This window comes from Perissodus microlepis, chromosome 20 (genome assembly GCF_051167445.1).
Source record: "Perissodus microlepis isolate ML-2025 ecotype Zambia chromosome 20, ASM5116744v1, whole genome shotgun sequence".
NCBI lineage: Eukaryota > Metazoa > Chordata > Actinopteri > Cichliformes > Cichlidae > Perissodus > Perissodus microlepis.
Window position 1 is genome coordinate 3875064 of NC_140480.1, and position 25010 is coordinate 3900073.

Sequence of the window (25010 nt, forward strand, 5' to 3'; positions counted from 1 at the left end):
ACACACACACACACACACACACACACACACACACACATACGATGTAATAAACACAAATGTTGCATCAGAAGTGAACCAGTTCGGTTAATCTCCTTGTGTCTTTGTCTGTGCAGTAAAATAAAATAAAGCTACCAGCATATGTTTCATGTAGTTGGTTTTATTTTATAATTGTAACCATATAAAAAAGCAATAGTACATTTTGTGTTTTGCATGTCTCCCATTATAATTATAATCCAGATTTTAGTCATGCAACTTAATGAGCTCCTAAAGCGATCACATTCTTGTGTAAATGCAAAACTATGAGACAAATGTTCGCTGTTGGATATGAGGTGAAAGCATTTTCATATTTCTTTTCCAGTGTTATACCTCGACTCTCCATTGTCCATTTCCATTTGTGTCCATTTCCAATATGCAGACACATAACACAGTCAAAAAAAGAATCAGCCACAGAACTGCTGTGCCACAGACGTGTCCAGCAACAGTTCCCAAAGCCTCGTGAGGAGCACGTCTTTGTGCCTTCCAGCTGTTGCACAGACAACTTCCTCTTCTTTCCTCTTTAGGAGGAGCCTTCAATCCTGCAGCAAGAGTTCAAAACTAAAACTATCCCAAAGTGCTGAGAATTAGCAAGCATCACAATGAAGATGAAGTTTTCCATTGTTTTTATTCTTTTAATAGGTATGAAAAAAAGGCTATTCCATTTTTTCCAGTGTTTGAGAAGTTGTATTGACAGCTGTTTGTTTTCCAGATATCTGTCATCTAAAAGGCCAGGAGAGGATTAAAGAGTTCGAGCACATTTTCCTGAGACTCTCCTTTCCTTCATTTTACAACAGTTACAACAAGGCTTGCTGTAAACTGTATCCGGGAGGCTGCTACAGGCTGATGGACAGTTCAGGATATACCTGTGAACTTTTGAAAGGAAGAGTGACCAAAATAGAAAATGATGGCTGGATTGAATTTAGAATAGCAAATGTGCAATTTGTAGATGGAGGCTTTTACAGGTGTGTCGTGCTGGGAACCCCAAATCACATCTACAGGGACTATTATGTAGAAGTGTCTGGTGAGTATTCTTATAAAACTTTTGACAGGATGCTCTAAATGCATTTCATGCAACAGCTGTCGTTACTGTCATTGTTTATTAGCTGTATTTAAGCATGATTTTTATTTGACTTTGTTATTTCTGAAATTTGCAGAAGTTTCAGATCACTTCAGCCATTCACAGCCTCCAATCACAGGGACCACCAAAGCCCCCGGCACATCCACAGCACTCTCAGAGTCCACTAGACCTGCTTTAGCAGAGGACCACGGTGACAGCAACAGGTGGTCACTCTGCACATTGCTCATTTTTGTTGTTGCTCACTGGTCAAATTGTTCCTGTGTCTGAAACATGAATAGTTTTTTTCATTTTTGTGCTCTGCTCCTCTTCAGAGTCTCCTGGAGTTTTAGTTTGCCGCTGGCTGTCATTGTGGCAATTACAGTGATGATGTTCATCAGTTCAGTGATTGGTGTTGTTTGCTGCAGAGTCAGGACAAAATCCAAACCACTAGGTAAGCAGTTCCCTGAAAACTGCTGTCGCAAAGCTCAGACTGTCTGCCAAGTTTATGATAAAATATATTCTTTTTTTCCTCTTATAAAATGGGTAAATGATGTGAAGTTCTGTTGTTTTTCTTTGTAGACAAATATGGAGAAACTCACTGTGACTCACTGAACCAAGAAGCTTCGGTACGTGCTAAACAGGGAACAAGCAGTCGCTGTGACTCACTATCATGTTAAATTGGAGACATGTTTATGATCTAAACTTCCTCTAAAACACTGTCTCTTGGCAAAATGTGTCTCTACTAGGAAACGAGCGGCATAGTCTACACAATGGTGGACTTCAGGGCTCTGCAGAAGCCGGAAGAAGTGTATGCAAATGTGAGGATGCACAAAGCACCAACAGGAGCTGCCGACGAAGAGCATGCTGGGATGGTGGAATACTCCATACTGGCAATCCAACCGTGAATTTGAGTTACAGATTTTAATGTCTGATCCACTTTAATTCTTTTGTCAGTGTTTTGTTGGAAAGTTTTTATGTATATGTCAGTTAACTGCTTAAATACTAAAAGATGTTTAATGATCAAGCAGAGACTGATCACTTCTACTTTATTTTGATTATTTTGTATCCCAAACCTTGAATGGACTGTAAAATCTGATATCTGATGATGTTTATAATAATGAGCTATTAATGGAGAAATATTGACAGCATAAGAAATGAAATTAAAACAGTTAACTCTGTCTCTGCAGTGAATGTGTGCTTTGTCTGTGTTTGAGACTTCCCCATTCTCATGTTCACAGGTTGAGATAGCAGCAGAGTTGTGAAAGCATGTCATCAGGTTATCATCTGTTCTATCAATGTTTGTCCTTATCAGCTTCTTCGATGTCAGTGGCAACCTGCCCTTTTTTCTTCTGAGAGCTGTTCGGTCATTTTTTTCTTAGCCTGTTGTCCTTACCATAAAAAAGTGAAAACTTTTAGATCCTTTGTAAAAGGTCGAGTGTATAAAAGAACACGTGGACTGATTCTTGTTCCTGTGACATTTCAGCACAACACAGAAACGCTTTATTCTACTGATGTGCGATAATAGTAGATAGCCATGCAAGTCCAGTCGACACAGATACACACACACACAGAAATGCTATGCGTTGCTATAATCTGTTTAATGTAAAGGCAGCTACAACATGTTCACATGCACGTTTTCCACAAACTCTCATTTGCATAAACTCTCCCATGCCATTAAAATACATGAGTATTTATGAGATTACTGATGTCATTACACTGACTTGGCCAGACCAATGTTCTGGGACTGGGCATTAAAGACGGCATAGTATTCCCGGATGAAAACATCTCCCAAGATCCAGAGCTGCATGTTGCCACCCTGACCAAAGCCAGTCATACAACCATAGTAGCTCTGTGGACAGGGGAGAAAGAAAAGATATATTTCTTCAAATCTTCATTATTGTATTGTATTATTTGGTGCTGTGGTTGGCAGGATGGTCTTACTGACCTGAGAAACATAGGCAGATGCAGGGACTGTGAAGGCGTTTCCATTGAGAGTGAAGGTGACATCGGGCATGCTCGGGATGTTCTGGCAGTTCACTGTAGCCTGTCAGCAGAACAAAGTCAGAGGCCATGAGGCAGAAGAAAATCTGTTTATTGGTATTTTACAGTTTTCCAACTGAAGCAGCTATCCGAATCCCACTTAATTATTTTTATTTCAAAGTTCTGACGTCAGAGTCTTAAATGTCTGTTTACTCTGGGTTCAGAAAAAGGGGAAAATTTGTGTCACGACGGTATGACTCACATCTCCTGACTGGTCGGTTGAGGCTCCAACCCAGCTATTCAGATAGTTGATGTCAGTGGTTGGACCAACAATCAGGGAGGTGCCAGTGTCGATGATGGCCTGGCACCCGCCAGAGCAGGCTACAGTCTGCCCGTTGATGGTAACACTGTGAAGAGGAAAGTTGAATTACAGTCAAGCCAAGAAGTTTTATAACCTTGTGATTTTTTGTGTCTGATATGAAGCTATAAGCAAAGATGTTGGCTATGAAGTAAACAGCTTTTGGATGACTTATTGGCACCTGTCCATGTTGATCTGCCAGTAGGTGGCAGAAGACAGAGGGATCCAGGTGATTGTTCCAGTGTAGTGGGTGCTGTCAGTACCACCAAAGACCACCTCGCTGCCCTGTTCACTATTGCTAAGATATTACACACACACACACACACACACACACACACACACACACACACACACACACACAAACAAACACAGAGAGAGAGAGAGAGAGAGAGAAAATCACATCATAAATTCACAAAATATACTCAAAAAGAAAAACCCAATAAAGATTTTCCAGCCAACTGAATTCCATTTTATTTCAGTACCCGCTCAGGTAGACTGAGAAAATGGGCTCTGACACCAGCCCCTGAGTGATCATGTTGTTAAAAACTGGTACAACATCGTCAGAGGAGATGCTCTGGAAGGCCAGTCCTAAGATCCCATCGGCCTGCATGTAAGTCATGTAAGAAGCCTCTGTCTCACTCACTCCAAACACCTGCTGGGCCACAGAGATGCCGCCCACCTGGACATGCAAAACAGCTGTCACTCACAGTTCAGCAAACCACAGAGAGATGCCCATCTGAAGTCTAAATAGACTAAATTTTTTGTTCCACGGGTTTTGGTTACCTCAACAGTGTCGCTGCCCAGTAACCCAGTCATGCTGCCAGTCCCGTACTGGATGGACAGAGACTGGTCACCCCACTGGAAGGTGGATGACTGTGATGGGTTGAATTGATTGTGGTTCTCTGCAGAGGAATGCATTTTTAAGTTTTGCAATTTTATACAACTTGGATGTCTAGCATTTCAGTGATGGCAATGAGTGTTGTTCTGCTGGTAAAGTTACAACTAGAACAAGCTAGAAAGAATGTGCTACCAAAGTAAACCAATTCATTATGTGGAGAATCAGAGTTGCAAGTGCAAATACTGCAGAAATCTCAAGTCACTGTGATAGTCAAACTGTGCTGCTCTGTTATTATTGCTAAATGACTTCTACTAATGCTCGAAGGATTCCAGTGTTGCTAGTGGTCAAGTTCATCTAGGCTTGTATATTGATTTTGCCTCACGAGTTAAGAGCATATTTTCTGTTGGAAAAAAGTTACATTATGGATAAAATTCATGAATGAAAAAGAGCCTAAAATGAAAAAGGGATATTTTTGAACAGTATCTAATAGCAGAGGTACACATTTCTGTATGTTCAAACCATACTGGCCAGGTTGTACCATGTTGTCTGGGCTTCGGTAGTCATCATAGTGGCACTCACCACAGGCTGAACTGTTGCAATACACTGATGGGACCCACAAGTTGGAGGAACCGGTGTCAAAAATGACAGAGAAGGACTGAGGAGGGGTTCCAATGGAGATCGTACCATAGTAGGACAACTAGAGGGACAGATAAAGAAGGCACATGTACACAGATGCAGATACAGATTTAAAAAGACAATTTTGAAAAAGTAAAGCAAGGTATATTTTCAACGACATGAACAAAATCTAAAGCTTTTTACTAATCTGGGCTTACGTCAGCGTCATTGGTCATGGACTCGGTGCCACTGCCGTAGAACTTGGCTGTTGGGTTGTATGGGTGACTCTTCCTGTACTCCTCCCACAACCCTTTCTCTTTGAGGGTTTGCCTGGCAGATTTTCCCTTAATCAGGGGCATCCTACATGTAGCAGCGTGAGCAGAAAATCATGCAATGAGCAAGGCAAGCCTGAATTTTACAGCTGGAGAAATGTCTGTGCGATATTCAGGTGAGCAGGAGGACCTTTAGATTTCCTCATAGGAACACGGAGAGTTTCACAATTTTTTATGTATTTAATGTCAAATACATAAAACAAATAAAGAAACAACCAACCAAGTCAGACTTACTTATGGAGACATTCAGCGAAAGCCACGAGGGCAGCCAAAACGACGAGCCACTTCACCATGTTGCTGTCTTTACAGGTAGACTCAGATGAGTGAACGTCCAGTTGCTGAGGCCAGCCCTTATATACAACTAATCAAGGTTGTTTATCTGAAATGCCCTTTCCTATAAGCTGATATGAAAGATGGTGATAAGAAGCATATGATTTGGAAAACAGACTCTTATCTGGGGACAAATATCCCATTAAGCTTGTGAACACTGAAAGTGTTTAGGAAGATTGTAAAAAAAATGTTTTGTATCAACTTAAAAGTTGTAACTCTAAAAGTCAAACTTGTATTTACAGGGTATCTACTGAAAATGACAACTAACTTCCAAAGGATTGACTTTATTATTCGTCACATCATTTAAATACACTGTAAGTGTTAAACAGGTGCACCAGTGTGTTGGTGTGCAGTTCAGGAGATATGATGTCCAGACCTTCTACTTAATACCAGTATGTAAACTTTCCTCAAGGTTTCCAAAGATATGAGCTTGGATTACTTGGAAAGGTTTATCTGATAACAATAAAACAAAGGTAGGACAAGCAAAGATGTAATCATGTGAAAGTGTGACCCGTAAATTACAGAAACTTGTTTCCACCACTGTATTTATTTGCTTATTTTGCCATCCATAAGTCAAAATTTCTCATTATTATCTCAAAATTTTGACTTAATAAACTGAAATTAGGGTTAGGTTTAAGATTTAGACAAACACTTTTTCTCAATTTTCACAAGTTCACTGAAAAACAATAGCTGTTTTTCTGTACTACGCTGCAGTAACATTTAACAAATTGGTAGCATAAAGTATTCACACCCATTAGAAGTAGCAATTATAGTACTCCAATCAAAACATACTCAATTACAGTTAGCAAAATGTAATCCTACATTAAACAAATGATGTAAGTGGCTAGTATTTGAATTTATTCTGGTTTATTATTATTTGCTGTGCATTTATGTATAAGTGGTGTTTTATGCTGTAGCTAAGGTTGCAGCTCTTTATATACTGTAACGGTGGGCTGTATTTGATGAGCATTATAAATGTTTTCTACATGATAACTCGACCTAAAAAGTAAGTAGTTACTGCAGATGTCAAATAAATATAAGTACAAAGGACAATATTTTACACAGATGCAGTGGAGTATAAATATAAAGAACAAGTAGAGTAAGTAAAGGACAGCACAAGTACCTCACAGCTGCAGGGTAATACCGGTACTCCCAGTTCATAACATCTCTGGTGATCTATACTACTTTTTCCCTTAATGTTTTCCTGTTATTAATTTTTTATTAGTTAAAGCTTTTGAAGTCCACATGTCAGGTCATGATTTCACACTGGACACGGAACATTTCAATTTAAGACAGAAGAAAAAAAGAACTACTAACGATTTAACATGAGGGAATTTCACCTTGACTCACGTATGCACTAATCAAATATATTATACAAGGTCAGTTTGCTTGTGAAAGTATTTGCACTAAGATTCTGTTTATGACCGTTATCACACCGTGATTAAAACCAGTTGACATTTCCATTCCATACGGAACATAATGTTTTATGTAACAATATTAACTGAGCCCTCTATAAAACACAACTTTATGTATATGTTTATTGACAGTAATACTCGAACACGTCTCATGATAAATTAATATAAAATGAGCATGAAAGAAACAGCAGATGTGCTAAAGGTTCACAAATAACTCTCGGGGTAACATTTGGCTTGTTAAATTAAAGCTGTCTCATGTTTATTGTAGATCTTGTTGGTTACACTTCCCTGTTTCTTTTTATGTGCTTGTTGTGTGCATCAGTAGAACCCATACATTTTAGTGCATAGAGTACACAAATGAAGAATAAAGTCACTGAAGAAGATTTTGATCCGCAGGCCGTTCGGATTTCCACTCTGTTTGCTGTTGTGCTTGCATCATTCTGGGTGTTCTCTCGTCCGTTAAAAGTCCATGTTTTTGAAGTCCTCAGTACACCTGTACTTGCTGTCAGCATACCTGGTGCACACCAAGTGGGGGAGACAGGGGCAGGTGTGATGTTGCCTTTTCCCTGGATAGGGTACCTGGAAGCGTGAAAAAGGGAAAAAGGAAAGTAGCTTTGGGGTAATCTGACAGCTTAAATCCTTTATGAGCTGACAACTGGAACTGCAGGCCCTAAAGCTTCTCTTAATCGGTCTGAGTTTCAGAGATGGATGTGGTGTTAGTAGAAGTAATCGTCGCCTGTTCCAGATAATCAAAGAGATATATGGCTCAGATCTGCTGAGAGCAATCAATACCCCCTGCACTTATCAGCAGCTTTTCTAAGGCTTCAGCCAGCTTGACAGCACTTGATGCAATCAGAATTTCTTAAAACAGGAAAGAAGGATAAAAGTGTGTGTGTGCCTATGTGTGCGTATGTGTGTGTAACACTGGAAGATTATTATAACTGACATCACATTTATCCCCACCTTGTGGCTAAAGGGGTGGCACTCATCCCCTTCCACACCTCTTGGGACACACATCCTCAGACCCCTCAGCCATAGACTGACAGCACAGCAAAGGCCAAAACCACACTGCACATCTCTCTCACAAGCCTGCAGGAAAGATAGAAAGACAAGGTGGCAGAGGTCTAGACAAAAAGTAATAAAAGCAATTCTATTGTTGCCAGTAAATCTGTTTCATCTTCATATATGGTAATAGATATAGAGTTTATCTTTTTCATATATATAACTTTTACTTATTGTAATAGAGATACCCTCCCATGTTTGGACGGTGAAATCCATTTGATTTATTCCCTGTCCTCTCCCTAACCCATTTACAAATGAATAGCATTCAGGGGGCTGAGATAATTTCCTCTGATTTTTCCAGTTAACTTCAAGCGGGGGAGGATATGATCTGTCATTAGTCATTTGTAATGAAATTTAACAATATTATCCAGAGAAGTGATGTGTTCAGTTTTCATCCACACACAAAAACATAAGTTATAATGATAGAAACAGACATTTTAAATATTTTTCTTGATTTTTTTAAAAAATTATTTGAATATACTAGTGCCCCATTCCACTTGGAATGGGGCACTGAACTGAAGCAACAGTTACAGTTATGATAGACACAATGTAAAATGCACTTTCAATATGACAACACACAGATTGATGAGTTGATTAAAATATTGCTCTAGTCTGATAAATCAAAAACCTTAACATTGAGTTGCTCCATTAGAAATTTCCATCTTACCCCTGTGATAACAGCTCCTCTGCACCAGCTCCCAACAGACAACAGGAGGAAGGACAGCAGCACCTCCCTGAAACCCATGACAGCAACAAGAGAACTGGACTCTCTCAGCACCCCCAGCACCACACAACAACTGTGAACTGTCTCTGTGGCACGTCAAGCTGGTTCCCCGACTCTTCAGCCACTCCTCAACGTTTACACAACTCCTTAGAGAAGGCAGCCTCCCTTTCTCCTTCTCTTTATCCACCTGTGACCCCCCCACCCAACACTCTCCCCTCCCTCTCTTCTTTCCTCCCTCCTCATGCCAGAAAAATCCCCCTTACACCCCTTCTGCCTGTCCACTCAGAAGCTCTGTCATCTCACCTATCCAGATGATGGCTTATGAAGACTCACTTTAGGGTTCGACTACATCGTCTCTGGACCGGAGCTGTAAGAGTTTCCACCAAGCTAACAAAAACAAAAGAACCAATTCAGGAGTTGATGACATTTATACAAACTAAAATAAATCTGACATGTCTGTGGAAGAAAGGGCACAAGTCCTGAGCTATTTGTCAATCAGAAGTGATCAAGACAAAACAAATAAAAATCAAAGCCATCTAATGAGTTTACTGACATTACCACATTACTGACTTGTGGGTTGGTCTTCTGGTAAAACAGAAACGAGAATGCGATATTTCTTATTTATCACATTACTGTATGGCAGGAGTAGGCAACCTTTCTGATGACGAGTGCCATTTAAAATTTCCTCAGAAGTCAATGTGCCATATGATTGCATTAGCAATAAATGTAATAACGTTCTATATGAACAGTTACACACTAGAACCACTTTATAGAATTATATTTGTTCGCAGATGTTGGCAGCTATCAGCGAATAGTTATCAGCTATTTTGAAACAAAAAAAAAGACTTTTTATCCATAACAGCAAATGAACTGTACAACAGAAAATACAAATGCTATTTATGGTCTCCTCACAACAATGATAAGATAAATAAACTTGGCCAATATGACATGTTTGTTAATACAGAGACACACATGTTAATGTGATCTCTGGTCTCCCACTCAGAGACACAGGTCTCCGAGTGTCCAGCATTCAGACGGCTGTCTGAGGACTCATGTGAGAGAAAATCCGCTCACACAGATATGTAGAGCCAAATACTGTCAATAAGGCCTCTGCAATGTTCTGAGGACAGTTAAACTTGTCAGGTAGTGATGTCCAGCAGGTGAAAATGCAGCTCCATGAACACACACAGCTGTGGATTCCAGCTGCTTCGATGTTGCATTGAAGCAGCATTGTTGCAAGTTATTTTTAGCCAATTACAAGTTGAATCTGGTACTTGGGGTTGTTAGCTAAGATACCGTCATTAAGAAGCGGCACAACTAATGTGTCTATGAGAGCTAATTTGCGATGTGCACCATTTATTTTTTAATGCACCTTCTCAGATTAATTCACTGTGTGTCGTGCCCAGGGCTGGACTGGGACAAAAAAATCGGCCCGGGCATTTTGACTACAGATTGGCCCACGAGGTATTAAAGCCATAAAGCCTTTGAATGAAAACAAACGCTGTTGTGACAGTGATGTACAGTCTTGTTGGTATATGTATGATTTCTATACATTTTACATCAGATAAAAACTTTGGTTGTAAGCTTCAGATAATTATTTAATAACAGCCAGACATTTTAAATGAGAATAAGAAACAATAAGTATTTCTTTGTGCCCCCCTTTCCCTGTTAATGCCCCAACTGGCCCCCTGGCAAAACTTTGCTAGACCCGCCCCTGCACAGTTACCAGCTGTCAGCTACTTAGAAAAGGATCCTGGTGTTATTTATCTCTCAGAAACAGTTCATAACTTCCCTTCAACTCAGTCATGTCACCTAAAAGGTAAACCTGTTTCTCCATCACCTGTTCAGCTCTGATGATTCAGTAAGGACATCTCCTGGTTTCATCTTCATGTTTCCCTCTCACCAGATAACCAAACTGACATCATGACCAGCAGCTTTACAGCTGTGGCTCCAGTAAACATCAGCTGATACTAGAAAGTAATATTAAATAAATTCTAACAACAGCTGATCAAGCTTAAACGTGCTGCTGTTGTTTAGCGCGACATCCGGCGGTTTCCTCTTTCTGGCGCAAAGAGGGAGATAAAAGAACAAGAGAGAAAAGCCGATCAGCTGATCATTGATCAGTTTCATGATTGAAGTAGCAACAGGAGAGAGAGGGGTGAGAATGAGAGAAGAAGAAACAGCTGCAGCGTAAAGACACAGAATAAATCCAGCTTTGTGTCTTTTTCATTGTAGCTGAAGTCCGGGACAAACTGTGTCCCTTCTCAGCTCAATACGAAACGCGTAATAATTTCTCTGAATACGGACGATTCCGTCTTTTTACGAGACGGTTGGCAACTCTACTAACTAACCTTATGAATAAAATAAAGTTCACTATCAGTAACATCATAGCACCCACCCAGCTGTATAGAAACTCCGTCATGCTAGCTAGTACGCAGTACGAGTTATTGTAACTGATTGTAAAAAGTCAGCACAATGAGAATACTCGTGCCGTCAGTTAACCCTTTCGCGTGCCAACTGTGGCACGCGTGCCTAGGGTTGCTGACCCCTGCTGTATGGTGTGTGTCATGATGCTATGTGTTTTAAAGAGGTTTAAATGAATGATTAAAACCTCGCACCACTCCTCACTGAGACGTCGAAGCTACAGTGCCACTAAAGTGATATGAGAATAGGAATAATGAGTCTTAATGTCTCTGAATTATGGTAGTGATGATCGCAGTGATACATCGACTCTGAGTCAGGTCTCTATTTCAGATCCAGCTCATTTGCAGATTTACTGCAGCTCTAATGTATAGGTCACAAATAACTGGATTTATACCAACCTCTGGTTGTACAAGATTAAAGATTTCCTCTGTGTGTGTGTGTGTGTGTGTGTGTGTGTGTGTGTGTGTGTGTGTGTGTGTGTGTGTGCAGGCCTGTTCTGCTATCTTTGGAGGACAAATTTTAATTTGAAATTAGGGAAAAGACTTAGATTTAGGGTTTCATTGAGAATTCAGTAAGGTCAGAGTGACTGGCTTTGCTGTGACGGCTAAGGTTACAGCAATGGGCTTATGGATTTAGTATTTTATTGGCTGTCCTCATGAAGATAGCAGGAGTTACTGTGTGTATGTGATGTGTACGTGATACATAAGCATGCATGTATGGCATAAAAAGCAGGCTGAAAATTGTTCCTTATGCACAGACTTATACTTTTACATGCGTCTGTGAGTACGTGACTGCTTGGACAGTGATGAGCAGCTGGTTGTCAGAGAAAACGGGCAGACTGTGATTTAAGTTGCGAAAAGAGAAATATGAGCGAGAGAAGACGAGAGCCAAAGACAGAAAAAAATTAGAGTGAAGGAGGGAGGGGGAGAGCACCCCTTGGGTTACTCAGCAGGACATTACCCTGCTGCTGCACAGGTGATGGATTCCTCCAATGCAGTGGCCATATAATTACATTCACCCATTTTTGCCCTGTCAGCAGGAGCACTGAAGCCAAGCCATCCTGGGACAGGCAGCAGAAATCATGTGGAGGTGTGCCCAGAGGCCTCACACTAACTTCTAAAGAAATTACATTAACAAAATCTGCCATCAAGAGGGTACAAGAAACAAGATTTCTGTTTTAAACCCAAAGTATTATTGCTATATTTTACATGCAATAAAAGCCATTGTTACCGTCCTTGTATTTATTATGCTGAGTCATTCTGTTATGTTACATGGATGGTGGAGAAGATTGTGTTTGAAGGGGTGATTTTGCTTCTCAGTACCGAGGAGCACCTTCGACATTGGAGTTGTTTTAGGCAACCTCAGCTTATTTGTGGGTGTCGAGTGACTGCTCCATAGGAATACATTGGGAAGTGAATAATCAATAAATATATTCAGAAGAAAAACTAAACTAATCTGATTTTATATTTATACACCTCTGAGAACCAAAATCAATTTCTAGTGGAGGTGGGTATGAAGAGAGTAACAGATGAATGATGAAATATAGAGCAGCAAGGTTTCATTACATAACCTATCTAGTGTAGACAGTTACTTCAGTGAATGAGGACCTCGGGACACAGAAGACTGTACTGAATATTATACTCATGAATCAAACACTTTTCGCAGAGTGGGGAATATGAACCATGATATAAATGTTATGGTCCTGTGTTTTGTCCATTGTTTGTTTTTTGTTCAGTGTTTGGGTTTTGAATTTTTCCTTTTTATATTTGAGTCTGGAATCTTATTTTTAACTGTAATTCTCGAGGGTTTTTGTTTGTTGTTTGTTTGTTTATTCATGTTATGCAAAGTTGGGGTGTTTTTTTGGTTTTTTTTTAGTTCTGGCTCCTGTTTAGTTTTCATAGTGTTTTGGATGCCTTTTCAGATGGGTAACAAACCTACTGCTTGTTTTGGATCCATGATCTTTATTTAGCTTCAGTTCCTAGTTTGAGTCATTTCTCATGCGTTAAGTTCCTTCTGTGCTTGCCTCTGTTATTCCCTTCATCTTATCTTTCTGTGTCCTCCAGTGTTCCCTTCTCCAGTGTTCCCTTCATTTTTAATATGAGCTTTCCTGTCTCTGTGTTTATTTGTAGCCTTTGGATTGTTTCCTGCTTTAGTGTGATTTATTTCTCTCTGATTTCCTGTTTTTGAATCTTATTTTCTGTCTGTTGAATTGTCTTGATTACTTTCATCTTTGTCATGTTGGTGTTTTGTTCCCTGTGCATGTGCTTGTGTTGTCTTCAGGTCTCCTTGTATTCTTTGTGCTTTTGGACTTATTATCAGCTTTCTATTGACTCCTCTGTGTTGTGTCCTGCATTCTGGCTTCATTGCACACAAAACTGTGACATACACTCACTGGCCACTTCATTAAATATGCAAGTTTGATGACTCTTTATTTAGGCATTGAGACAGTCGAGATGACATTTTGAAATTCAAACTGAGAGATCCAGGAGATTTTTTTTTCTTCTTTCTCTTTTTAAGTGCCCTTTCTCACTGTCCCTCTTCCCTTCTGTTTTTCTTTTCCTTCATCTTTCTTTCTCCCTTTCCTATCCCTCAGTCATGTCTGTCCCGTCTGTAACAACTGAAAAAAAAATAATAATAATAATAACAACAAAGGTTGATCAAATGGACCAATATGGCAAGGCTGTGATGATCCATTTGGCAAAGTAAATCCATTGGGTATCCTTGTTGGTCTTCAGACAACAATTCTGATGGCTAAAGAACTAAATGGGACAGGCAAAAAGAAAGAAAAAAAGAAAAGAAAACATGAATAAGATAAAATAAGTTGGTGTGTTTCTAGAAAGCAGTGTTCTTTATAATGAGGATCGATGGGCTGAAAGAAGATGTAAACAGAGTGTAAACACTTTCATCACTTACCGGCTTCTTTTTCACCTGCTGATTGGCTCCTTGTGCAGAATGAAAAAAAAACCCAAACGTTCCACAGTTATTATGAATAAAAAAGCAAACATATTTATTGTTACTCCCTTGTATGCACATACTGACCTTGTGATGGAGGAGTATATTTCTTTGAGTTCATATCTTGAGCTGCCTGAGATGCAGCTTTGCTAAAATGCGAGGAAATATCTGATTTAGTTTAAGTTTGCAACATCCAAACGCTGATTTTACCACACTCTGAATTTCAGTGCTTTAGTAATGATAAAAATAGACCACCATGTTTCTATGCAATAAAGGATTTTGGTGCTTAGAGACTGTGTGTCTATTTATAGCACAGAAAGTAGAAAATGAATGAATAATAAAGAATAAAAAAAAAGAAGAAGGAGAAAAAAAAGAAAAAAGAAATTCAAACTGAGTATCAGAATGGAGAACAAAGGTGATTAAAGTGACTTTGAATGTAGCATAGTTTTTGGTGCCAGAAGAACTGTTCTGAGTTTTTCAGAAACTACTGATCTACGGGGATTTTCCAGCACAATTAATTAATATGGAAGTTACAAAAATGTATTAGCAAATATCGATCTATCTAGTCACAAACTCTGTGCTTTATATGAACGTAAGAACGGCCAATATATTATGAATTAGATAATATAGAAGTTAACCCCATAGAAAACAGAAAAGGTGAATGCAAGCAGGCAATAGATTTTAAACTGGGGAGTGGGAATCCTCATTTTAAATGTCAGAAATAAATTTGTATTTGTAATTGATTTTTTAAATCCATTTAGCGATGTCTCTTTTATAAATTGCATTTTTTTTAAAAGATTTTGAAAAAATAGTTTTTAAATTTGGCATTAAAAAAATGTTTTTTTTATTAAGTTTTTATTTGTTAGTTTAATGCCATTTTATTTAAAATATTTATTATAATAAATATTTAAAATAAAATGACATTCATGAACTATAAATGAACTATAAATCCATTAATTTATTAAATTAATGGATTTATAGTTCATTTAGAAATATTTATTTATGATTAGTCCTTTTATTTTCGATTGAATTATCAAATAATTATTGACTTCATTAATGCCTGAATGTCCAATAAATGAATGAATGAGGGAATGTATTTTAATGCATCATTCATCATTAAATCACGAAACGCTTTATTTCAATGCGCATGACTCACTTGGTCCTACATACTATTGTATATTTCCGCGCTTGGCATATTTTGGTCCTCATAAGGACCCTTAGTTCATGTGACAGTCAGCTGACTCTACCCGGAAACGTTGAGGATTGCAGACAACAACAAAAATACAGCTTCATTGAGCAAACTTCGATTTAAGTTATTCCCGATTGGTAACAATGGAGTCGACCCTCGAACAGCATCTCGATGATACGTAAGTTAAAACCACTCTAGCACTGAGTATATGTTTTACGTTTTTGTGACCTTTAAAGCGACTTTCGCTCCTTCTGTGTGTTTGTTTGTGGCAGCATGAAGAATCCAGCAGTGGTTGGTGTGCTCTGCACGGATCAACAAGGACACAACCTGGGCTGTAAGTGAGGAAACCCCAAACTAGTTCACGTTAACTGGCCTTTTACTTGTCAAAGTGCACTGGTGTCACTGCTCAGATGCTCAAAGTTATGGGTTATTTAGCCATAAGTCATTACGCTTTGGATGGGAGAGAGAGTACCGAGTGGTGTTGTTTTCACGAAAACATTAAGTTCTTATTGATCAATACAGGGCTACAAATAAGCATTTAATGTAATACATAAGACAATATAAAACAGATTCAAGAGCAAAAGAATAATTCTAATAAACAAAGTAAAAACACAAGTATTAATTTAAAAAAATCCACGTCAAGCTCCTTCATAATAAAAAGGTTGTGGGCATTTCTTTGGAAATGTGGGGAATTTTTTTTTTTACCTGCAATCTGTTAATTGTTGAAGCTCAACGGCCATACTAAAATTTCTACCTAAAGCATTCATCATAATGGGTTAGTGACATTTGTCACTGCATGAAACAGAAAGACACACATCACTATGAAGGGAAAAACTATTCAAAAAGAATAGAAGCTTCTCAACTTAAAATTGTAGTAAAACTATATTGTATACTGATCTGAGTATTAGCATTGTACATACTGTATTTGTAGTCAAATGTAATCATTAGTTTTGGAATAATAAGTTCGAAGTTGTTTTTAAACCATCCACTACTAATACATTATTCTAATACAATAATAAAATACAATAATTAAAAAACTTTAACTATGTTGATGGAGAATTCATTTTCATTCTGCATATAAGTCAAGTGAGAATGAAAGACAATTAATTATGAAAGCTGAAATTTTGGGTGTGTGTTAACACACAATGCCACAATCTTCCCATGAGTGGATGTCTCATGGTAAATGTGTTAAATGTTAAACATCATGAACAAGATGGCTGCAGTGTGCTCCACCGAGTCCCGTGAAAACATTCTTTTTTTACATGACTGAGAGTCATGCGCAGCCTGCTCCTATGCTTGCTCTATCAAGGATTAATAAATGTTTTAGTGATCCCTTGATTAACTTTGATGTAGTTCCTGTAAAAATCATCCAAACTTGGGTATAAATGTTACAGACGGTATTTTTCAAATGTACAGTGGTCCCTCGTTTATCATGGGGGTTACGTTCTAAAAATAACACGCGATAGGTGAAATCCGCGAAGTAGCCAACTTTATTTTTTATAATTATTATAGATGATCTCCAGTATTATAGAATGAAACCAAAGGCACCCGCGGTTGCCCTTGACGGTGCAAAACGTTTCGTTGACATTGTTGTGTTTGTTGGGGAGAAAACGTACAAACATACAGTACAGCACTTCCGAGTCACACTGCTAGCGATTGAAGATTTATGTAAATTTGACAAGCTGAACGCATTCTGTACTGTACAGGAGACACGGCACGGAGGAGATTGATTGACAATGGTCTACAGCCAATCAGGACGCAGAATACAACGCCCTGTAAAAATAAATAAATAAATAAAATAAAAATCATGCAAAATTGCACAAAAAAAATCTGCGAAACAGCAAAGCCGCAAAAGGTGAACCGCGTTATAGCGAGGGACCACTGTAAATGTAAAAGTTTTACTAGGTTTCCTCTGATACAAAAAATTGCTGCTCTTTAATAACAAATTGTGTGTCGTGTATGTTTCATTCAAAAACATAATTAGCATATTGATAGTGGTATAACTCAGCTGGAAGGGTTATCACTTACACCAGATTATGTGCTGCTTTATCAGCATTTGTGGATTTTATTACATTTCACCATCAGACTTTGAAATACAAGTAGACTCTCTACTCACAGGCTCACTTTTCACTGCGATGGAATGTCCACTGTGTGATAGTTGTGTGTATTTGAAGTATGTGCTTCAAAACAAACAAAAAAACTTCATTAAAATATTATGAATAAAATCTTACTGGCCAAACAATTTTGCTGTCTGACTCTCTGACAGCTTTCTGTATTTATTTGACTTCTTCCTACATTTTAGTTCAGTAGATTCACAGCACTCTCATGTCCGCGTAGTAAATATGAACCTAGAGCCAGCAGCCACTTAACTTACATACAGACTGTCTGTCCTAACGTAACAAAATCTACAGACAAATCCAACTAATTATCCACATAATGCTGTAAAATGTTCATTTTTGTTCATCTTACAAAAACTGAAGTGCAGAAACAGCAAATTGTGTTTTCCAGGGTTTTGTGTGTCTTGATCTGACTTCTTGACCAGATGCACAAACTTTTTGGATTGTTGCTAAGAGTAGGCCTGGAAATGCACTGAAGTTAGTGTGCTTGTTCGAAACCGTGGATTTGTTCCTTCAGGTGTAGCCTGGTTTTCCTTATCAACAAAGAAATGTGTTAAAATCAAAAAATGTTGGTTTGGCTCCTCAGCTAGAAGCTAGACAACATGAGTTTGTTAGATGCACGATGACCTTAAAGGGAAATTAATCAACACTGGTTTGAGTGTTTTTTGTAAAAAGAAGTCTTTTATTTCCAGGCCGCGGGTCCCTGTCTGATGAACATGGCGGTGTTGTGTCCGTTTTGGCCAAACAAGCTGCAGCTCTCACAAAAGACCCAACAGATACTCCAACCGTATGCCTGGAGTCCGAGTCGGGGTGAGCACTGACACGACTTTTGTCTTTTTGGTTTTTGTTTGACTGACTTTCATCTCTCCTTTTTTTTCTCCATCTCAGTGAATTCAAGCATGTCTGTGCTTGCACTGATTAATATGCAGGGAGACGAGTACTGTTACGAAATCAGTTTCACCCCGGTTCTTTTTATTCCTTGGGCATCCAGAGACGGCACCGGAACTCAGTAATCATTTTCACAAAACCTTTATTCATCTTCATTTAAGCATCCATCTTCTAGAAGGGAAGACGTGCAAGGCCGGTGTCCCTCTGCAGATCTTCACTCCAGTTTTGTAGAAGCGACCCTATCATAAAACCACCATGGTGTGCTGCAAAATCTGTGTCTGTGTGTGTATGCACGAGCACGTGAGTGCCTGTGTGTGCGTGTACCTGTGTGTCTATGTGAGTGCACGTGAGTGACTGTGCATGTAGGTGTGGGTGCGTCATAACAGTCAAAGCACTGTGTGTGTGTGTGTGTCTCTGTGTACGTGACTTCCTGCCGGTCATAAAAGTAATCTCCTCACCTAAGCTACACCAAATTCCTCTACACAACAGAGAAAACAGAGTTAACATATTACAAACACTGAGACCTCCACCCAGGTCTCACCTGGGGAATTTCCACTCAACATTAACTTCTCTTTGTCTTACTTTCACAGCTCAAGTGGGGGAAGGTTTCCTAGAAATCTACTCCTAAGTTTATGACACACTCAGGCCTTTATTACATCGAGGGCAGTGTCAGTGTCTCTACAATAATTCTACATTTCTGAACTCTAAAATAGGCTAAACATATCTTCAGTACCTCCGAAAAACATCTGAAAACAGGCCAAAATCAAATGATTAATTTCTTTAACTGATCACAGGCTTGACAAAAAGACTTTATTTTTGCAGCTCTGCTGCCCCCTTCTGGTGCACCATTAACATCAGCTCTCGAAATACTTGTGACCATAAAGGAGAAGTTATTAAAAATACTTTAAAGTGATAGGATAGAGACAATGGATAAGCCTGTTTTTTGTTGTTATTGTTTTTTGACTGTTTCCTTTTTAAAGGTGGATATTTATTTTGTTCTGATTATTTCTAGAGTTTGATCATTTGTAACCGCTTGATAAGAACAAATTTGTGGTTTTGTGATGAAATCTAGGAAGTGGTGCTTTCTTTCTGTGCTAGTTTACCTCGTTTACTGAAATTTGTGGTAATGATGACGACAAAAAAATTTTTTTTGAGTAATAATCATTGATTGATTGCTCATACTGATCATCATATTAGCAGTGTACGACTGACAGGTTGAAAAAGATTTATCAGTCAAAGGTGAAAACATGTCATAGAGAAAAACAGAGCATTTCCTGAACTTTGTCACCTTTGACTAATCCCTGTTTGTCAGTACAGTTTTTGTTTATCAGCTCAGAGTTTCTACATTTTTTTTTTATCTTTATTTGTTCTTTAGAAACATTCTGGTGAGGAGTCACGGGACCATCACAGTAGCAGTTCATAAGATTGCATCTTGAAGACAACCGACTCGCTGAGGATTTTTTTTTCTCTCTTTTTGTAAAGAAGTGTATGCACAAGTGTGCACATTAAATTTATTCACGCAATCCAAAAACTGATTTGCTGTTTCTGTATATTCAGACTCCATATTTAAATAAGAAGATGCTTGTTCTTTAAATTGAATGGTAAACACTGATCTGAAAGTAATACTGTTACTTTGATATCATTTCCAAAACCAGCTCCGTGCTTTGTTATATCAACGCTCTCTGTTCCTGTGTCTTTTTGATTTCAAGGCTGTCGTGCACAGAGTAACAACCCCTAATAAACTTTAACTTGACTTTGAGATTGCCTAATGTGTGTTAAGTATTCATTGTTTTCTCCTTTGCTCAGTCTTACATGGTTGAGGCATTTTCTTGGAAGCTGGATGATATTCGCTGCAGAGGTGAGAAAAAACTGGTTTCAGAGTTTGCAATCATTAAACGGAGCTGCTATAAAGGCCCAGTCGTTTTGAGAGTAGGTGCAGGTGGGAACAGGTATCATCCGGGTGCTCTCCTCTGTAAGAACTTGCACTGATTTTGTAATATTGCTTGCAGATGGCCTATTTTTAGATATAGTTCCCGCCTATCTTGCTTTCTATAGCACATGGTCTCCTATTCACATACTAGACCGTGTAATGTGAGTAAAGTCTGCCTCGCTCTAAGGTTCTGACCGCAGAGGGGATTTTTTTTTCCTTCCTAGTCTCCGAGCTTTCAGATTGGGGCTCATTGGTGCTACAGTCACGTGGTTCTCCTCCGCGAAGGCTTTGCCCTCTGCAGCTCCTCGGCACAGAGAGCGATGCTGAGGCTGAGATGTGAGATGCAACTCAGAGGGTCCCGCGCATAGAGGCAAAGTTATGGCACGATCATCCCCGGAGAAAAACGTCCCGCAGCAGTCTCTCTGTGACGAGAAGTCCCTCAATGGTGACGCGCACGTCTTTCATGGGCGCAGAAGCTCTGAGCGAGAAAACCCCAAATTACGCGTCAAAACAAACTAGTTCAAAGCGGGACAGAAGCAAGTCGACGGTAGGGGGAAATCAAAGGTACGAGCAGCTTCTTCTTTAACTGCAAACACGTTTCAACTTACTTATTCCTCAGATGAGTAAACGAAATGTTCGGATTAAATTTTAACCGGATTTTTCTTTTATTGGTAAAGATCTATGTTCTCCCACACACAAAGCTCAGACACGGATAGAAATATAACTGTCCAAAAACAGACCGGTATCCTCGTTGACCCATGAAAGTTATTTCGGGGTTAAGAGAGTTTCACCTAGATTGCGTCAGTCCAGGTTCGGGCCTCTTTTTTTGGTCTGGTGGATAAGAGATATAATCTCGTGTCAGTGCCATCCCATGTCTGCCTGAATTTTCACATCTGTTTGAGCGACCCTTCTCTTCACTTCGCAGCGGTGCTGAGTTGAAGTGAGGGGCGCAATGCAACCGGCCTGCGAAGTGAAGATAAGGACTGGCTTGCAGCTACACAAGGTAAGACCACCCTGTTTTTTCCCCACTATAATACGACTGCAAGTCAAAGGCTTGCTCCATAATCTCACTATTCCTGATGTAGAAGCAAGACTGCTGGAAGATATGGGTTATTTTGATTGATGGGACCAAAAGTCATAAAGACAGTGTCACCAAGCAATAATAAACGAAGTATAATTAAATTAATTTTTTTGTGAGTTTTAGCAAAGTCGTAGTTTATGTAATCTCCTAGGAGATGTAAACTCCCATTTAATCTCCCAGGAGAAAAAAAAGTTCAGCTATCGATGCATAATCCACACAAAAGTATGTCACTGGCAGTGAACAGGCCTAATTACTAATACTTGTGCTTTGTTAACACTTTATGTTGACTGGAGTACTCCAAATAAAACATGTTATGATGAAATGGTTGACTTGTTCCTCTGCTGATCACCTGGAGACTATGAATAGGACTTTGCATCTCCGGTCTTGGGGCGATTCCAGTGTGGTTCCAAAGCCCTGTGTGCATATGAAAAGTGGCACAGGTGACCACAACTATGTCCATCACTATTTTTTATTTTCACAGGTTTTGCATGCAAGGGCATGCCTTTTACTTTTAAGTGGAATTATCAACAAGCAAGTCTCAGTTCCAAGCTGCACACGAGGTGATAAATCCATAAGAAGAAACTTAATGCGAGATAATTAATAGGGAACAAGGTTAAAGGTTGATCTAGCATGTTTAAAAATTTTAAATAATCTGAGTTGTCTTTCTTACTAATGCAGCTATAGAACACTTTTGGACCGGATGACTGGTTTTTTTTTTCTTTTCTCTGGCATGTTAACAGAGCACGGTAGATGGCAAGTAGACTATAACACACACAGAAGTACACAGCATGCAATTTCTTTACAGTTGCATGAGAAAAAAGCACCCATTAACTGTATTAAGACTAAGACACACCCAGTAGTTTTCCTGAACAATGCAGATCACTAGTTTTCCTGTCAATTTGTCAAAGATTGTAAAGCCAGCTTGAAACTAACCTAGTACTTTAAGGTCTTCTATAACTAAATATTGTTATTTACTAAGTCTGCATTCACAGAACGGTGTTCTCTTAGTTACTGATGGTGACTGTAGCTAGGATCATTGGAGTGAAAGATCAGATGCCGAGGCTCACTAATCGCAGGTTTTGACATTATGCTGTGCGCAAAGATCACTAATTTAATCATTCATTCATTTAATCTTGAGTCTACAACATCATTAATCTAGTAAATACCTCATCCATACCTGAAAAAACCTGAAATAATTCTTGACTTTTTATGTGACCTCCGCCTGGAAAATGCATCTTTACCAGCCTGAGGAAACACAAATAATGAACAATCAAATCTATGCAGTGCGTGTTGGATAAGCCTGTTAATGACAGAAGGGAAACTGTGAAACTTAAAGTGCAGGACACGGAAAGTCAAATCAGGTATGTTACTTATCAACTAAAAGCAAAACGTCTGCTCTTGCCACACCTCTGTGTGCCACACCTCTGTGTGGCAAGAGGACAGAATCTTGGTCGGATAGGACGCCCGTCATAACAGACACATTCAGAGGATGTTCTTACTGAGGTTAGCGCTGTGTTCTTGTTACCTATTTTCCATCAAATAGGTTGCAAGCGAAGAAGGCAAACATCTGTGTAAAAGCAATGTATTGATGAGTGCATCTTTCACATTGAATTGGTCAAATGCACTCTATCTTTGCTACAAACAGCATTTCCAGTGAGAGTGCAGTGGACTTTTGACTTTTGGCTTTACAGTGTTGGCCTGTAAAGCTAAAAAGTCCACTGCACCCCACTGCACAAAGCGTCCCTTTCCATCATGAAAATGTTTTCAATCCCCAACGAGAGCATGCTGTTCCCTGGCGAGTTAGAGGGACACGTCTTCCGTCAAACCAAACCCACCTATGCCCTATTCACTCCACCTCTAAAGAACTGCCCCAAAATTCATTGGGTTCTCATTTGCTCATGTCCCCTCTCCCCTTTATCCCCACCCCTTCCCCCCCCCCCCCCCCCCCCCCCCCCCCCGCCCCTCCAGTTTCATGAAATTGGATGCAGGGGTGGTTGCATAATGCTGCAAGCAAAGAAATGGCAGCCCAGCTTTTCTCATTGGCTGAAACAACTTTAAATTACCCATTTTTTCGTATGTATGGTTAGTCTACAATGTTACTAAAGCATGTAATGCTGTATTAGTGACACTACAAAGACTGCCATCTATTTTTCTATTGTTGTGATTGTGCAAACAGCCCTGCTACTCTGGATACTGTTTTAGTGACTTCACCTTAAACAAATATGGGTATGAACCTGCTGCAAGCCACTTGTGACTGCTTGGAATAGGTTGTGATTCTGCCATGGACATGCCAGTTTATAATTACTTTGATAACTGTGTTGTCTTACTGTGAGCATTTTACACTTATACACCTGGTTTAAAGACTTAATGTATATAATTAGATGCGTTTTTCTTATTATGAACAGGCCCCGAATTAATGTAAGCTTAACGTTAGTCTGATGTATACAGTTATACAGTATCCAACCAGCTACATTTGTTGTGCCTGCCAGCAAATTATTCTTGTCCTGTTTTTTTTTCTTTTACATATAGCTCTTTGTGCATCATAATGAAGACTGTCCTACTTTTTTATATGGATTGGCTGCTGTCTAGAAGCACTTAAAATGATACCACAAAGGAAAAGGAATGCGCGTGACTACTTGATGCCACCTAGTAAAATAGCTATTAAAGTTATACTGTATACATTATTGTATGGACCCTCAGTAATTTTCCTACCTGTTGCTATAGAAGTTGAATAGCCCTGCTGTCAGTCAGCACTGATAACGGATATCTCGATTGTGCCCCTGTTTTCTGTAAACAGGTCCTTAGAGAACTGTACAACCGAAGGTTTGAACATACGTCATACATACATAGGTTGCATCCTCATGGGTTTTGGGTAAACCTAATGGAAAAATGATGAAAAAAGATCAATTTCATTAGTCAATGCTAAAATAAATACAGGTTGACCTTTTTTGATCAAGTATCGCTGTTTATTAGGGGCCACAATTAACGGCATTTGGGCAAGGTAATTACCCAGCTAAGGGTGGAAGAAGGCAAAGTCACACAGGTAGGGGACGAGGAGTAGGTGTCAGGCAGGCACCCACTATAATGAGGGGCACAGAGATCACGTGAGCCTTTCTTCGTGCACAGAGACACCTGACACAGCAGCTGAGGCCAGCCGTGGCTGGGAATTTGAATTGGTAGGCTCTCAATTTAAAATATTTTTAAAAGCATGGCATTAACATTGAAACTGTAGAACCATTCAATAATTATTTAAGCGCATAACTTTAAATGATAAAAGTGTTAAAAATGTGGTTAAAAAGTGTGTTTGGTGAAGGAACTTTAGAACCTTGGTCAAGAATGAAAAGTTTGGTTAAGTTTTTTGAGAAACAGGTTTTTAGTTTTTTGATATATTATCAAAACAATTCCTCTCGTCTCTGACAGAAGAGAGGAAAGTGCTCCAGTTCAGCAAGTTTTAAATGAAGGCACTATTAAAGAAGCCAGCTGTTGTTTTTCCCACACTTGATGTGCCTTAAACTACCATTTATTAATCAGTTAATGTGTAGTTATAAGTAACATACCTCCTCCTTTTAAGACATTTGCCCTTTTTAACATGAATTCTGCGCTAACCTGCTTTTCATTTATACTCCATCCCTCTTTCATTATGGCCTACATATGGAGCTCGGTGCTACCCAGTTCAATAGAA

General features: G+C 39.1%; 5 protein-coding genes across 6 annotated transcripts in view; 3 read left to right on the forward strand and 2 right to left on the reverse strand.

Moving 5' to 3' along the window:
• Positions 1-635: 635 nt before the first annotated feature.
• Positions 636-2218, forward strand: LOC146363845 (uncharacterized). The gene is made up of 6 exons (XM_084915959.1): positions 636-675; positions 746-1057; positions 1191-1317; positions 1426-1544; positions 1673-1719; positions 1840-2218. Exons 1-6 carry the CDS (start codon positions 636-638, stop codon positions 1996-1998), a joined length of 804 nt encoding a protein of 267 aa, XP_084772085.1. The 3' UTR covers positions 1999-2218.
• A 463-nt stretch (positions 2219-2681) lies between these two features.
• Positions 2682-5519, reverse strand: LOC146363846 (pepsin A-like). The gene is made up of 9 exons (XM_084916663.1): positions 5451-5519; positions 5103-5244; positions 4849-4966; positions 4215-4333; positions 3914-4110; positions 3613-3729; positions 3336-3480; positions 3039-3137; positions 2682-2942 (listed from the first exon to the last, which is right to left on the reverse strand). The coding sequence occupies exons 1-9, from the start codon at positions 5507-5509 to the stop codon at positions 2805-2807; spliced, it is 1134 nt and encodes a 377-aa protein (XP_084772789.1). The 5' UTR covers positions 5510-5519; the 3' UTR covers positions 2682-2804.
• Positions 5520-6905: 1386 nt separating this feature from the next.
• Positions 6906-8880, reverse strand: prok1 (prokineticin 1). The gene is made up of 3 exons (XM_084917975.1): positions 8691-8880; positions 7925-8050; positions 6906-7540 (listed from the first exon to the last, which is right to left on the reverse strand). The coding sequence occupies exons 1-3, from the start codon at positions 8766-8768 to the stop codon at positions 7421-7423; spliced, it is 324 nt and encodes a 107-aa protein (XP_084774101.1). The 5' UTR covers positions 8769-8880; the 3' UTR covers positions 6906-7420.
• A 6465-nt stretch (positions 8881-15345) lies between these two features.
• Positions 15346-20076, forward strand: lamtor5 (late endosomal/lysosomal adaptor, MAPK and MTOR activator 5). Its single transcript, XM_084916527.1, has 4 exons — positions 15346-15490; positions 15585-15646; positions 18122-18239; positions 19693-20076. Exons 1-4 carry the CDS (start codon positions 15456-15458, stop codon positions 19751-19753), a joined length of 276 nt encoding a protein of 91 aa, XP_084772653.1. The 5' UTR covers positions 15346-15455; the 3' UTR covers positions 19754-20076.
• A 96-nt stretch (positions 20077-20172) lies between these two features.
• The window catches only part of slc16a4 (solute carrier family 16 member 4), a 31594-nt gene continuing 26756 nt past the window's right edge, over positions 20173-25010 (forward strand). Inside the window, exons 1-2 of one of the 2 annotated variants that reach the window (XM_084916525.1) lie at positions 20173-20811; positions 21173-21250. The gene's annotated coding sequence lies outside the window, so the exon portion shown is untranslated. The remainder of the gene's footprint in view (positions 20812-21172; positions 21251-25010) is intronic. The other variant, XM_084916526.1, reaches the window with a different exon arrangement.

Coding starts and splice junctions, on each gene's coding strand:
- LOC146363845 (XM_084915959.1), top strand. CDS start 636: ATGAAGATGAAGTTTTCCATTGTTTTTATTCTTTTAATAG. Junction 1,545..1,672: donor GACAAAATCCAAACCACTAG/GTAAGCAGTTCC, acceptor TTTTCTTTGTAG/ACAAATATGGAGAAACTCAC. Junction 1,720..1,839: donor CACTGAACCAAGAAGCTTCG/GTACGTGCTAAA, acceptor TGTCTCTACTAG/GAAACGAGCGGCATAGTCTA.
- LOC146363846 (XM_084916663.1), bottom strand. CDS start 5,509: ATGGTGAAGTGGCTCGTCGTTTTGGCTGCCCTCGTGGCTTTCGCTGAA. Junction 3,730..3,913: donor TTCTCAGTCTACCTGAGCGG/GTACTGAAATAA, acceptor GTAATATCTTAG/CAATAGTGAACAGGGCAGCG. Junction 3,138..3,335: donor CAACCGACCAGTCAGGAGAT/GTGAGTCATACC, acceptor TTCTGCTGACAG/GCTACAGTGAACTGCCAGAA.
- prok1 (XM_084917975.1), bottom strand. CDS start 8,768: ATGGGTTTCAGGGAGGTGCTGCTGTCCTTCCTCCTGTTGTCTGTTGGG. Junction 8,051..8,690: donor GAGGAGCTGTTATCACAGGG/GTAAGATGGAAA, acceptor TCTTTCCTGCAG/GCTTGTGAGAGAGATGTGCA. Junction 7,541..7,924: donor GCCACCCCTTTAGCCACAAG/GTGGGGATAAAT, acceptor TCACGCTTCCAG/GTACCCTATCCAGGGAAAAG.
- lamtor5 (XM_084916527.1), top strand. CDS start 15,456: ATGGAGTCGACCCTCGAACAGCATCTCGATGATAC. Junction 15,647..18,121: donor ACAAGGACACAACCTGGGCT/GTAAGTGAGGAA, acceptor TTTTATTTCCAG/GCCGCGGGTCCCTGTCTGAT. Junction 18,240..19,692: donor TGCCTGGAGTCCGAGTCGGG/GTGAGCACTGAC, acceptor TTTGTTCTTTAG/AAACATTCTGGTGAGGAGTC.